The sequence below is a fragment of the Colletotrichum phormii genome (genome assembly GCF_030913505.1).
Source record: "Colletotrichum phormii strain CBS 102054 chromosome Unknown BDP81scaffold_14, whole genome shotgun sequence".
Lineage (NCBI taxonomy): Eukaryota > Fungi > Ascomycota > Sordariomycetes > Glomerellales > Glomerellaceae > Colletotrichum > Colletotrichum phormii.
The window spans coordinates 1-13692 of NW_026851456.1; the positions used below are offsets into that span (position 1 = coordinate 1).

The 13692-nt window shown below is 51.0% G+C and overlaps 4 protein-coding genes across 4 annotated transcripts; 1 reads left to right on the forward strand and 3 right to left on the reverse strand.

Moving 5' to 3' along the window:
- Window positions 1–4530: 4530 nt before the first annotated feature.
- Window positions 4531–5131, reverse strand: BDP81DRAFT_431520 (uncharacterized protein; the record flags this gene model as incomplete). The annotated part of the gene is made up of 1 exon (XM_060590685.1): window positions 4531–5131. Exon 1 carries the CDS (start codon window positions 4989–4991, stop codon window positions 4533–4535), a length of 459 nt encoding a protein of 152 aa, XP_060443170.1. The 5' UTR covers window positions 4992–5131.
- A 653-nt stretch (window positions 5132–5784) lies between these two features.
- BDP81DRAFT_323796 (parallel beta-helix repeat protein) lies at window positions 5785–6849 on the reverse strand (the record flags this gene model as incomplete). The annotated part of the gene is made up of 1 exon (XM_060584827.1): window positions 5785–6849. One exon carries the CDS (start codon window positions 6847–6849, stop codon window positions 5785–5787), a length of 1065 nt encoding a protein of 354 aa, XP_060443171.1.
- A 1940-nt stretch (window positions 6850–8789) lies between these two features.
- BDP81DRAFT_462407 (carbon-nitrogen hydrolase) lies at window positions 8790–10798 on the reverse strand (the record flags this gene model as incomplete). The annotated part of the gene is made up of 7 exons (XM_060593890.1): window positions 8790–8820; window positions 8855–8987; window positions 9035–9376; window positions 9412–9454; window positions 9522–9897; window positions 9994–10051; window positions 10708–10798. The coding sequence occupies 7 exons, from the start codon at window positions 10796–10798 to the stop codon at window positions 8790–8792; spliced, it is 1074 nt and encodes a 357-aa protein (XP_060443172.1).
- Window positions 10799–12318: 1520 nt separating this feature from the next.
- BDP81DRAFT_431524 (uncharacterized protein) lies at window positions 12319–13017 on the forward strand. Its single transcript, XM_060590686.1, has 2 exons — window positions 12319–12710; window positions 12798–13017. Exons 1-2 carry the CDS (start codon window positions 12545–12547, stop codon window positions 12974–12976), a joined length of 345 nt encoding a protein of 114 aa, XP_060443173.1. The 5' UTR covers window positions 12319–12544; the 3' UTR covers window positions 12977–13017.
- The last annotated feature ends 675 nt before the right edge of the window (window positions 13018–13692 follow it).

Sequence of the window (13692 nt, forward strand, 5' to 3'; positions counted from 1 at the left end):
CCGCGAGCCTGCGGGGCAGGCCCTGTTCTTGGTCATGCATGTTGGGTCGTAACACCGTGATCGATGGCCCTATATCTAGGGAGACCGTCATGGTCGTGGAATTTAGCTCGTATGAGCTGATGTTGAGAGATGATAGTGTAGTGGGCCGTAGCCCTCCATAACCGTAACAATTACTAACAGTGGATACCTTTCGAGGTATGTGTGTCGCTCTGAAATAGGTGATGCGAGCGAGTGTGGGCCTCGGTGATCATGTAACCGAGGTCACGTGACGGGTAGTGAGGCCACAGATGGTTGAAGCCATCACGACACAGTGCCGCTGAGCTGTACCAATTTCTTTTCCGAAATTTGCCCGAGTCATTGAACAGGAACGTTAGGTGAAGACGGTAGCCTGTAACATAGTTTAGATTACCATAGACCATGTCGGCATAGCGCCCGGCACGTCCTTTTGTTACCAGACGTTAAATACATCATCATCATCATCATCATCATCATCATCACCGCTGAGCTGTTGGCAACGGCACTTGAGTAGTTCCCTGCGGAACCCGTTGCTGTCGCTGCCCCTGTGCCGGTCATCGTACCGGCGAGTGCAACAGCTCCCAAAGACAAGGAACGTCGATGGCCGATCTTGTCAAATGTCAAGAAAGTGATGATGTGGACGGCGAAGCTGCATCCAGTCACTATGAGATTCGTACGTAGAGGATCCGGGAAGCCGAGCTGCTGCATGAAAGTGACGATGAAATTCTGAATGAAGGAGACGCCTTGGGCTTGCTGAAGTATTTGGACACCCATGGCAATGATGGTGCGACGGAGATTAGTTCCCTTGAAGCAGTCTTTAGATGAGGTCGCCTTGTGCAGTTCTCGCTGTTCCTCCACTTGGGCTTTGAGTAGTTGGACTTCCTGTGGGATGGTTTCTGGGCGATTTGATAGCCTTGTGAGCACTTGCTCTGTCTCTTCGTACTTCCCACGGTAGATGAGATAGCGTGGAGACTCTGGGAGGAACGGATATAGGGTCGCGTATCCCACAGGAACGAATAACTGGCAAATAATTACGATCCTGTGTAATATGTAAGCTAATACAAAATGAATCAGAAGCCGCTGATGGACCCCACAGATATTGCCATTGATCGGTGCGACTCCGTGAAAAGTATACTGCGATGGCAGACAAGAAAACCCCCAGGGAGAGGAAGAAGCTGTATCCCATCGAGTGCGGATTAACGTCAAAAACGCCAAGGCCGGAACTGCCCACTATTGTACCCACTCTTACTCCGCACTTCAATGAGTAAATGACGAAACATCATTTAAACCTTTGTTTTCTTCCTTACTGTCACCACTAAAATCATCATTTTGTTTAATGCCGCGATGTCTTCTAGCGATTCCTATGCCTCCGGGGCTTCCGGGGCTTCCGTACGGAGCTATATTATGGTTGAGCTCCTTCCTGAAGACCTCGCCGTAGCTTGCACTGCCGATTGTACGCCGGAGCGGTACGATAACAGTACAGTCCGGCCCCACGAACCCCCGGCCGTTGAACGCGGGCGGGCCGCGGCCGGGCACCTTCAGACCCTTTGCCGTACCGGCCCGGGGCCGAGGGATACGGGACCTACCGGCAGCCCCGCTTGACCTATTTCTCTAGTATGTCCCCCGGGACCTTGTTGAGCAGTGGGCGCAATGGACGAATACGGCGCCGTTATTTAAGGAAGGCCCCCGGGCTAAACGGTCAAGAGTGTATGAGTGGAGAAAGACCTATCCCATTGACTGCTGCAAGACGCCAAAAAACGGGTGGTCCACAAAAGCGCCCACTCTTACCCCGCACTTCAATCGGTACAAGACGAAACATCATTTACCCCTATGTTTTTTTACCTACTAACACTAGTTACCAAAACCATCATTTCAACCAATGTTACGATGTCTTCTAGTGATTCTGATGCTTCCGATGCCTCTGTAACTACCGATACCTCTTTACGGAGCTGTATATTTGTTAAGCTCCTTCCCGAAGACCTTGAAGTCGGCTGTACTGCCGACTGCACCCCGGAGAAGTGCGATAATAGCACAGTCCGGCCCCATGAGCCTCCGGCTGAGCCTGGCTTGCCCGGCTCCTTTATACCCTTTAATATACCGGCCCGGGACCGGCAAATACGGGACTTACCGGAAACGCCGATGTTGGTTTGCGTGTACCACAGGTTAGTCACACAGGTATTCCTGGTATCGCGATCGGTAGCAATATCGTTGGGTTAATCTGGTGTTCTTGTTGTTGTTATTGTTCTTGTTAAGGAGAGTATCTAAACGCGAAGGCTCGTGATATGGAAGGAGGGAGCTGAGGTGTGTCACGTGCCGAAGACACGTGACATAGCTCGGCTCCGTGTATACCTAGCGATTGCCGTTTGTTCCCACAGCCGATTAACCTTTTCCTCCGATACGTTCCCCGGAGACTTGTTGAGCAGTGGGTCCGGTGGACAAATGCAGCGCCGATATCTAAGGAGGGCCCTCAGCCTAGACACTCAAGAGTGTATAAGTGGAAAAAGACCTCTATAGAAGAGGTATACCTCTTCTTAGGAGTCCGTATTTATATAGGGATCCATAAGGAGTATGAACTATCAAGATACTGGGCAACTCAGCAAGAGAAAGAGGACCCTATTCATCTATTTACCCGGTTTATATCCCGTGACCGTTACCAAAGACTATCCCGGCAGCTGCGGATATTCGATACTTCTGAGTTCCCTAGTCAGTCTAGCCATGGCCGGTGCCGACGCCGGCCCCAGGACAATTCAATACCGGATACGTATCGGAAGGTTAACGGGTGGTCGGCCCATATCCAGGATACCGGGGACTCCTTCTATACGGCCGGCTCTGACCTTACCGTTGACGAGGCTATGGTCCGATTCACGGGCCGGTCCCTTGAGACAACAACAATCCCGACTAAGCCGATCCCGACTGGCTTTAAAATATGGATTCTTGCCCAATCAGGCTACTGTCTCCGGTGGCTCTGGCATATCCACGGAAAGGGCCCGTACGGGCTAGTCCCACAGGCCCGGCCAACGCCGGATGACGAGGCGGCAAAGCAGGCCCTTTTAACGCCGACGCAACGGGTTGTAACGACCCTAGTTGCCCTACTTCCGGCTGCAATCTACCACGTCTTTTTAGATAACCTCTTTTCTTCTGTCCGGCTCTTTAGGGCTCTCCGGAAGCAGCAAGTCGGAGCTTCTGGCACCTGCCGGAAAGATAGCGGCATAGATAAGATCCTTATTGCCGAGAAAGCAACTTGTTGGTTCACGGGGTCGTATACGACAAATAGTGGTAGCAATCATCACTCGTCTGTTGGTGATCCTATTGCTTGTTCTTCTTGTTGTTGTTCTATCTTACATTGTAGGCAGGAGTCGGTCGAAGTAGGTAGTGACGGCCTGGGTGGTTGCCCCACCTTTATCCGGCCGTGATGACTAAGCCAGTTGTCCCACTTCGCCCAGGGCAGGTGCCAGCCAGCCCATGGTACCTGCCTATTACTCCTTATCAGCCTTTGCTGTTCCAACACAACTGAAGGACAAGATATCCCTTGGGGCAAGATACATTATATCCCTACTTTAGATGGGGAGGTATAGTGTTATAGACTACCTTCTAAGGATATCTCTGGGCAAGCTAAAGATAAAAGGAATACCTCTATTCCTTGGCAACACCATACAAAGGGATCGAGACAGGTTAATTCGCGGTGCTCTTATTGCAGCAGTAATGGTGCATTATCTCGCCGAACTGCCTTATCCGAGGTATCTGGAAATAGCCTTGCGCAGCCACGGCCTAGATACACAAGAAAGGGCTGCTTAGACTGCAATGTACCGCTTTGTATCAACAGAGATTGCCGGTACCTCTGGCATAACCAAGATAACTAGAGAATAGAAGTACCGGAAATTCTAGCTTATCATTGGATAGAGTATATGAAACCACAAGCCCTTATTGGCCGTACCCCGCATGGCGTCTTGCAGCAGTCAATGGGATAGAAGAGAATTACCTCTTCTTAGGAATCCCACTTTATATGGGGATTCATAATAAATCTCAAATATCAAGATACTGGTCAACTCAACAGCAAAAGGAGGATCCCATCCATCTATTCACCCGGTTTATCTCCCGGGACCGCTTCCAAAGTCTACTCCGGCAGCTACGCATCTTTTATTCCCTGGCAGCAGCATCGTCAGGGGTCTAGGAAGGCTTGTTCGCCATGTTCCTATTATAATAATACGGCAGCACTAAGATCTCGCCAGGCTCTTAGTAATACAACTGGGAATAGCCTCAAGCGGCAACGTAGGTTCACTCGGAAAGGCTGCTTAGATTGCGACGTAGCTTTATGTACCAGGGGGGATTGCTGGTACCTCTGGCAGAAATCCTAGTTATTCATTGGTTGACTCCAGTGGCCTCGCAAGCCCCTATTGGCTCTACCCCGCCCTGGGCGTTTTTGACGTTAATCCGCACTCGATGGGATAGTGCAAGAAAAGCACCTGAAAGACTCGTCAGAATAAACAAAGGCAAGGCGAAGCCTCGTTGAATCACCTCTAATCCGTGGCGGAGCGCATTCCGAGAGATATATGGGGGGTGACGTTGGAGGTAAGCTCCATGCCAGCGTACACCAAGATCCGCCCAACCACAAGCTGCCAGAACGATGTAACCGCAGAAGACTCAAGCACCACACCAGTTCCCATAAGAGCTGAGATTACAAGGAAAGACTTCTTTCGACCGAGCCTAGAAGTGACAAGAGGAGCTATAATGCAGCCGATGATGATACCAGCGGAGCCAGTACCTGTCCCGACTGATGTTTTCTCTGCTGGAATGGCGTATCGCCCGAGTTCATCGCCCGAGTTCATCATCATAGGCACCGTACTTTCGTTGGAATTGGGATAGACCCAAAGCGCCTCCCCACCACCCGTTGTCGAAGCCGAAACCCATGGCGCCGAGGTTGGCAACGCAGCCAATGAGGACCAGCCGCCAGTTGAGGTCCTGGTACAAGGGATCATTTTTAAGTCTTGAAAACATAGTTTCTGAGAGATTAAGAAACGAAAGATCTTTTGGAAAAACACTCGCCACGGCAATAGTCTGTCAATGTTCTCTCATAGCATACATATACCCTATTTGACGTGGTTGAGTTGGTGCGGGGAGCTCCGGGGATGAGATATTCTATCCCCGCGTTTCCCCAGACTCCGTTCGCATGGATCGATTTAGTGATGCCCCGAGAACTCATGTCAACGATCACAAACGAAGAAAATTGGAAGCGGCAAGTTTAAGCACCTCTACTGCCGTGACCGGACGCACATCTGGCAGGGAAGTTGGACCTCGGCTGTTGTTCTGCTCGTCTGTGCGGGGCAGAATCTCTCTTCGGAGATCTCTCCGGCGTTTTGGACGGAGTAAGCTTATTGCGACGATCTCGAGAGCTGACAAGGGGGGCCATTTTATCTGCAGCGTCTTCCAAAAGGGGCAAAGGGTGGCTCTCGCTTCCTTTATTGCAAAGGATCCCCAATGGGAACTGATATCTAATCAAGCGAGCCGAGCAATTGTTCGTAGATGGAGAGCTAATGAGGCATTGTGGACAACGAATACCGGGGTAATATCACTGGTTTCAACGGAAAACTTTTGGTTCCAACCCGCGCGTCACGTTATCAATCACTTGATGAAACTTTTCGCAGCACGACGATGTTTGTAGATAATATGTGCACATTGACTAACTAGAGCCATAATGAAGAATAATGTACTGTCGAAAAGGGAAACACGCTACGTCCACAGAGCACTATCCACCACTGATATCCTTCACGCTTAGCAGATGTTGCGAGCGCCGTTGCCGGAAAGGTTCCACTTGATATTCTGGCCGCAAGGAGACTCGCGAACGGTGGTGCCGTCGACCTTGGCAGTGATGCTGATGTCGCGGGTAATGGGGAACTCGGAGCGGGCAGAGAGACGGACCTCGCCGCCGCCGTTGACGGTACCGCCCTTGATGGTGACGCTGTAGCAGTTCTCAATGAGGATCGCGTTGTTGCCGTTGTTGGCGAGGTCGATGCTGCCAATTTCGGCGCCGCCAGACTGCGAGACGCAGAAGATGCCGCGGCCGCCGCCACGGGAGACAACCTTTGTGACGTAGACGTTCGTGGTGTAGGCGCCGTTGGCGAGCTGACCGTTGTTGTTGGCGAAGCGGAGCGTTCCGTAGCCGGTGCCCGCACCAATGTTGTTGCCGTCGACGAGGCCGACCTTTGCGTTGGTCGTCTTCTGGAGTAGCAGTCCGGACTCGCCGCAGTTCTTGGCAATGACCTGGTCAATGGTCAGGCCATCAATGTTCCAAGTCTCGACAGCGTGACTACCGGCGCCGTTAACTGTGATGACGCCCATCTTGACGTTCGTGTTGGCGGCCTGGTCGCGGTCGAAGCGGATGCCGATTCCGCCGCTGAGGTTCATGTTGATGGCGCCGAGGGTGAGGTCTTTGGTGCCGTAGAAGCGGAGACCAAAGTACGGGTTTCCGGTCATGGAGAGATACGGGATCTTGACGCCAGAGGCGTTGGTCACTTCGATGGCACCGCGACCGGATCGGAGAGCGACGTTGATGGCTCCACAGCCCTCAAAGGTTTTGTCGCTCTGGATGGCGATGGTGCTGGCGCCGATGGAGCCCGAGGCGATGACAGAGACGCGCTGGCCGCTGCTGATGGAGTCGACGGCGGCCTGGATGGCGGCGCGGTAGTCGGAGCCGGAGTAGACCTGGCTGGAGCCCTTGGTCGCCACGAAAGAGCTTCCGGAGCCGGTAACCTTTGCGTCGGGCGTGCCGGAACCGCACTGGGCGGCGGCAGAGGAGGCGAGTGCCAGCACTGCCGTGAGAATGGAGTACTTGACCATGATTACGGGCTAGATACACGGGTGATGATAGAGAGAGAGAAGAAGTAGAATGTGTGGTAGCTCAAGAACCTTCTGCTCACAGGACTCTGGCACGGCGACTTGTTTATATCAGATAGCCCCCAACGACTCAACCAGGTGGATACGACGATGCTCTAGATGCGCGCCACTCCGATAGATGGTCCCACGGGGCAAGCACGTTCGTTGGAGGACGACATTGGCCCGGCCCCTAGACCGGGAATGCATTCTCCGCATTCATTTACCACGGGCTTGGAGGCGGCTCGGCATGGCTACAGAGTGGCTACGGGTGACCCGGGGTTGCCAACCGGTTGGAGAGAAATTGGGAAATAGAGTCGCCAGGTCGGTCGAGAGCTACACGAATGATACCCTAAAGAAGCAAAGAGGAAGATGCTTGCTCTTTGGCAACAGACCTTCCCGATTCATGCTTTTGAAACTTCCGTCCCTTGGCTCACACGTTGGGTCTTGGCACGACGCTGTCTTGGCTTGGCGTCACCTGTGAGATGATCGACAGAGCTGCTCTAGAAACAATGGAAACAGCTGAAGGCAACAATTGATGGAGCTCAAATGGAAGGATTAGTCCGCTTGAGCTAAGGACGACGCCGTTGTTGATTGACTCCGAGTTGCTTTCAATGCTTTCACTTCTTCGTTGTTACTCTTGAAGTTCGTATCCTTAGAGTCGATTCAACACTTGGCAGAGTTTGAACTCAAGTCTAGTCTAGACTGTCTAGATGTGCAGCACTATATTCAACGAAATGTCAAGCCTTGGCAGTACAGCGTACATGCTGGCGCAAGGGGAAGCGTCTCATATTGACAATACTTTTCACTTCAGACCACAGCCACGTTCTGGTGTGAGCTCAACTGTCCCACGAACACCAGATTCCGCATTGGATCCACTCAGCAAAAAACGTCATCTGTAGTTGTTTCTTGGGGGCTCCTCTAAATGATACGAGCAGACTTGCGGTTATAACGCATGGAGTTATTGGGCAGCGGAAACGGGGATTTTGAGACGGATTCTTCGGCTCACACTTAAATGCCCCGGCAGGAAGCAATTAAACATTGGCCAGTGGCATGGTCTTCTGGGCAGATTGGAAGACTTTATATAGTGGGCTCATGCACGATCCTATTCTCCCCCGCCATTTTGACTGATTGCTTCGTTACCTCTACCGACAGTCTGCAGATTCTCGTAGAATTTTCGTTCAGCTCCTGCAACTTGCAGAGCCAAGTGTCGCCTTCGAAGCTTGAAGATTGATAGGCATGGCGTTTGCTCAAACGCTCATGTTCCTTTTTAGGGGGAAGAAAATTGTGGAGAGAGCTGGTACTGACAAGAAAAGGTCGAATTAGTCCGTCTTGGCACGCCACAACCCCTCAGCCGGCAGATACGAGCTCGATTCGTGACCACTGCAGGGGACTTTAGGTCACTACTTGAGTTGCTGCTCATGCTGTCGCCAGTGCCAAGCGACGTTGAGATTGGGTTCAGAGTGAGGTCCCTGACCATGATGATTCGGCATTCGGCGAAAACGGGGCCGATCTAGGACCCGAGGGAGAAAAAGAGTTTCCAAAATCACCAAGAGACTGACGCGAAAGTTCTGTTTCTGTGGAATCAAAGATTGAACAGTGGGCTTCACGTTTGTATACATGAGTACTTTGCGTTGATGTTCGCACTATGATAAAAAATTACCCTTACTTAGGTAACAGAAAGCAAATCAGCATTCATCTCCGTCCTACCAACCCCTGTCTCTTACTGTCTCGTTGAGTGAAAGTTCAACCATGACTTGCTTGGCTTAGATCCACCACGTCCCGCATTCATCAACTTCATGATATATCTTTCTCAGTTCAATCGCACCACTCCCCATTAACCACTCCATCAACACCATTTTTCTTATGATTCGAAATGCCATTCAAAGAAGACACTTTAGCCTTCATTAATTTTGCCATGCTGGATCCGTCCCTCTCCTGAAGTCCTTGGTGAGTAGGCAATTCCGGGAACCGCGAGGCATGGTTGAATTCGCCAGGCTCGGTGTACTCGCACTGGCACCGGACATGACCCCTTACTTGCAGGGTAAAGATGTCTGGCCGAGAGTACTGACCAACGGTGTCGACAATACTCTTGGCCATGTAATCTCATCAAAGTCCAATTCGCCGTAAAGAAGGCCCTCAAAGGTTGCACTAGGGGCCTTGACGAGGGTGCGACCGTCCGGTGCAATAATCTCAGAGAAACCTCCTCCAATGACTGCGGTGTGAGGTCTCTCTTGGGTCTCGACAGGAGGATTCTTGGCATCATCCGTGTCTTGGCTTGGGATGAGACCGTTGGCGACGAGCCCCTTTTCTGTCTGAGTTGAAGATGCCAGAAGGACAAAGGTAGCACCTTCGACAGCCATGGTATGCGTAGCCATGGTGCAAGATTCGACAGTGTTGAAGAAGGGCATCTTGCCGACAGGCGGAAAGAGAATTGGCCAAGATGCGACGTGGATCTGCTCTCCCTGGAAGTACGTGTTGTACTTAAGAGGGGCTGCAGATGCTCGAAGCACTGCAGTCCGCCGACACGACCGATAGGTGTGGAAACGACGTTCATGGTGCAGTCTCCAGACTGTTTGCCGTTTAATGTTAGTTGGCTAGGACATATGCGAGAGAAGTTCGAGGGGTTGTCAACGTACTGCGTCGCCGAAAAGGATTCTCTCCTGGGCTGTAGGCTTGAACTTCCTTCGATGCAGCAGAATGTCTCCGTGTGGACCAATGAAAGTCTGCGCCATGTACAAGCTTCCACGGTGGCGCTCCGAAATCCCCAACAAACACATAATCTGAGCTTTCTTGACTGCCAGACGGATTTTCTCCATGCGTTTGGACTCGATGTCGATGGAATTGCGGTAGTATTTGATGTTGTACAGGAAGGTCTCCTTCGCAGCCATGGCGTGTATGAAGTTGGGGTAGCCAGGGATCCATAGCTCGGGGAAGGCAATGAGCTTTGCGCTGTTCGCGCCAGCTTCAGCGATCAGGTCGCATGTCTTTTGAGTTGCAGCTTCAACGTCGAACCTGCGAAGACAGGAGAGTTAGGGGAGATTGAGAGTCGTCAAGAGTTACATCACAAACTGGGAGTCTGGGACGCGTGATGGCTTTCTGGGGACTGACCAGCATGGTTCGGCTTGGACCACAGCAACCTTGACCGGTTCGTGGGGATCTCCGTGGACTTGCGAGTTCACGACTAAAGATTGAATGACAGAGATGCGACAACTTGTGGTGTTCCAAAAATGATAGAGCCGTTAAAACTTTGTATTTGTGTGTTCTTCGGTGCGAGATATTGGCAAGAAACAACTTGCATTGAGTCGATTCGGCCGAAGGGTTTTTGAAGCATTTATTTGTACATAGGCTCACAGTAAAGCACACATTCTTTTGACTTTTAGTCAAATGCCAAAGGTTTCTCGCCGCAACGATAGCGACCAGAAATATAGACGCGGTATCAAAGATAGTGGTAGTTGGTATCATTCTAAGATTGCCGTATATCAACATCCGGTCGGTATTTGGTCAGGAGACCCACCCACTAGTTATTGACTGGCCAATGACGCACCCATCAGCACCAGAGATGTTCCGGAAATCAACATACGATTACTATCTTGAGGTGGCTAGCTGATCTTACCAGGAGTCTAATTTAAGTGCTTCTGAAAGCGAAGAATGTCGCATGTCTCGATTGGTTTAATGGGCGAAGAGAAGTATAAAGTCCACGGCTCAACAGCATCATCAGCAAATACCTTACGTGAAGCTCCTTCCCGAAGTCGTTCACTCAAAGACAGTAGTGCAGCCCATAAAGCACGGTATATCACAAGGGCTAAATTTTCATCTACTGACCCGTATCATCCACTCTCATATCCACCCTGAAGAAGCCATGGGAGACAAGACAACATCTCTGGAGCCGTCTGTGACCTCTGGTGAAAATCATATTGGCGAAACAACAACAGCTTTCCCCTCTTGGGTTAAATACGTGCCCGGCCCTTCCCCAGAATGCCGCTTCAAGGGTCTTTCACCATGGATGTCTAGGACTGGCGTCTTTGCTTGCGGCTGTCTCATCTTCTTCATCTCGGGGTTCAGTAAGCTTTTCTGTCTTACTAAAGTGTTAAGTTCCCTCTTCAAGGACGATATACTGACCAATATATTTTCCGAAAATAGACTTGGCACTCATGGGTAGCGTTTCTTCTCTTAGTTCATACCTCAAAGTTGTTGGTCTGGAAGATGGGAGCTAGCATTCCCAACTTCTCATCGGGCTTATCAACGCTGTCTACTGGATTGGGGTCATCATAGGCGCCCTGCTGGTCGGCTCCTTCTCCGACAAAGTTGGCCGTCGCCGCGCGATTGTGTTCACCGGAATTTTCGCTCTCATCGTTGTTCCCTTCTTTGCCCCTCTTCAAAATTTTGCGTGGGCTTTGGCATTCCGCTTCATCGACGGACTCGCGACCGGATCATTCGATTCTGTCGGACTAAATTACTCAGCTGAAACGATAGACCATCGACATCGAGGAAGAGCCATTGGTTTCCAGCTGTGTTGCGCGGTGTCACGGGCTGGAGCCCTGTGTGGGCTTAGGCTACGCCGTAAGCCTTACGAGCCGTGCGTACGTACTTAAGTGCAGCAGAATGAGCAGAGGGATCTGTTCATTACGTACCTTTTGGCTGAATAAGCCCGGGTGCGCATTTAGCGCAATGGTTTGTTGTGTCTGCTGCTACATTTGCCCTTGTGGGGCCCACACCGTTACACGCGGCCACAGGCGCTGGCATCGCATACTTCATCCCGTTTGGGTTAGCAAAGCAGACGTCAAGCGAGGTTGTCTGGCAATTTCCTCTGGCTTTTCAGCTCGTTTTTGTGCTCATGGCGCTCTCCATTGTCTGTTTTCTTCCGGAGTCACCCAGGTGGTTGGTTAAAGTAGGCCTTGTTGAAGCAGCACGTGATGTTATCGAGGCTGTTAAGCATGTCGACGATCCAATGGATCTTCGAAGTGCTGTCGAGGCAGAGTTGGAAAGTAACGGAAACTATATGTACCCACAACTACCTAAATGCAGTAGAGGGATCTCTCTTTTGTATATGGCGCAACGGTACAATTCCGAATTCTATCAAAAAGCATCTCTCGAACGATCGACATGGAGCGAAAACATAATTCTTCGACAAGCTACTGGGCGATGTTCACTGTTCGTGACGAGCTGAGCACAGCACGTCGAACATGGTCTGCCATCTTCATTCAGTTTACGACGCAGGCCATGATCGGGGCAGGGTTCGTGTCCGGCTACGGCATCAAAATCTTCGAAACGGGCGACTGATCGTCTGAATTGGCCGCACTTCAGGCATGGGTATTTGTTGGTATCACAGGCGTGATACATTTCCTCATGAGGGTGTATCTTCGGCAACAATCACGTCGATGTCCGTGATAATTGCTGTTGTTGTTCTTGTTACTTCCTATTTTACATTGTGGGCAGGGGTCGGTCGAAGTAGGTGGTGACGGCCTGGGTGGTTGCCCCACCTTAACCGGCCGTGGTGACTAAGCCAGTTGTCCCACTTCGCCCAGGGCAGGCGCCAGCCAGCCCACGATACCTGCCCATTGCTCCTTATCAGCCTTGCTGTTCCGACAGTATTCTCACCCAAGCTGCCTTTGGAGTTCCAGGCACCTTGCTCTCTGACAAAATAGGTCGTCGAAATGCCATGATTGGTGGAGCTGCTGGCGGAGCTGTCGTTCTGGCTCTGATTGGCATGTGTGGCTACTTTGTCGACAATTATGCCGACTCTGACCCAGCACTGGCGAAGTCTTACGGGTCAGCGACCGTTGCGCTGGTCTTCATATGGGCAGCAATTTTTGGTTCCACGTGGCGTAAGTTGTCGACCTCCTTGATGATGGAAACCTCCTCGTCCAGCTATCCACTCCAGTTGCTAGAGCTGACTCTTGGGTAAACAACAGTCTGGTGCCCTTTCACGTATCCCTCGGAGATCTTCCCAGCTCAATCTCGTGCTAAAGGAAGCTCGGTGGGCATAGTTGGTCTGGGCCTTGGTTCTTTCTTCTCCAGCATGATCAGTCCTTACTTGTTCACTGCAGTCGGTTACGGAGCGCTGTTCATGATCTGTGGACTAAGTAATTAATCCCAAAAATCATCAATCCCAAAACATTGTGTCTTAATCCCAAAAATCATCAAACACCATGCAAGCTTCACGGCCATTCCGGACGCGGCGCCAAACACCAAGAGTACCCAAAGCATGTTGCCAATGTCGAGCTGGTAGAGTGAAGTGCGATGGAGTCAAACCACAATGTGGAACATGTGCGCGTCAATCGCGACAATGTGACTACAACGCAGTTGATGGCCGAAAGCAACGCCATACCGAGGCTGAGTTTGCAGCTCTTAGTAGCCGGGTAGCCTTCCTTGAAGCCCAACTCAATGGTAATGGACTTCTTGCCCATAATGACAGCCATATATCCTAACAAGATGAAGAGAAGCTTTGCCTTCTATGACTGAGGATCATGAGCCTGATTTTGATGACAAAGGTGAAGGCAACGTTGTCTACAGCACCCCTGAACATTGGCAGATTGATAGCCTCTTTCCAACTTCAGACTTTATCACTCAATCGCAATCTTCTCCTCTGAAGAGCTTTGCATCTATCTCCGGAGGCTTTCTACACGATGGCAAAAGCGGTAGAATTTTCTATGTCGGACCAACTAGCAATTTGCACCTCGCAAAGGCGACGGCGTCGTGCCTACCAACATCAAAGCTCGCAACTGCTGTGACCAAACCGAGAGAACTTTCGGCTTTGCCAGAAAACGATGAGCTTGTTGGTTGCTACTGGGAGTATTTGTCTGCCCA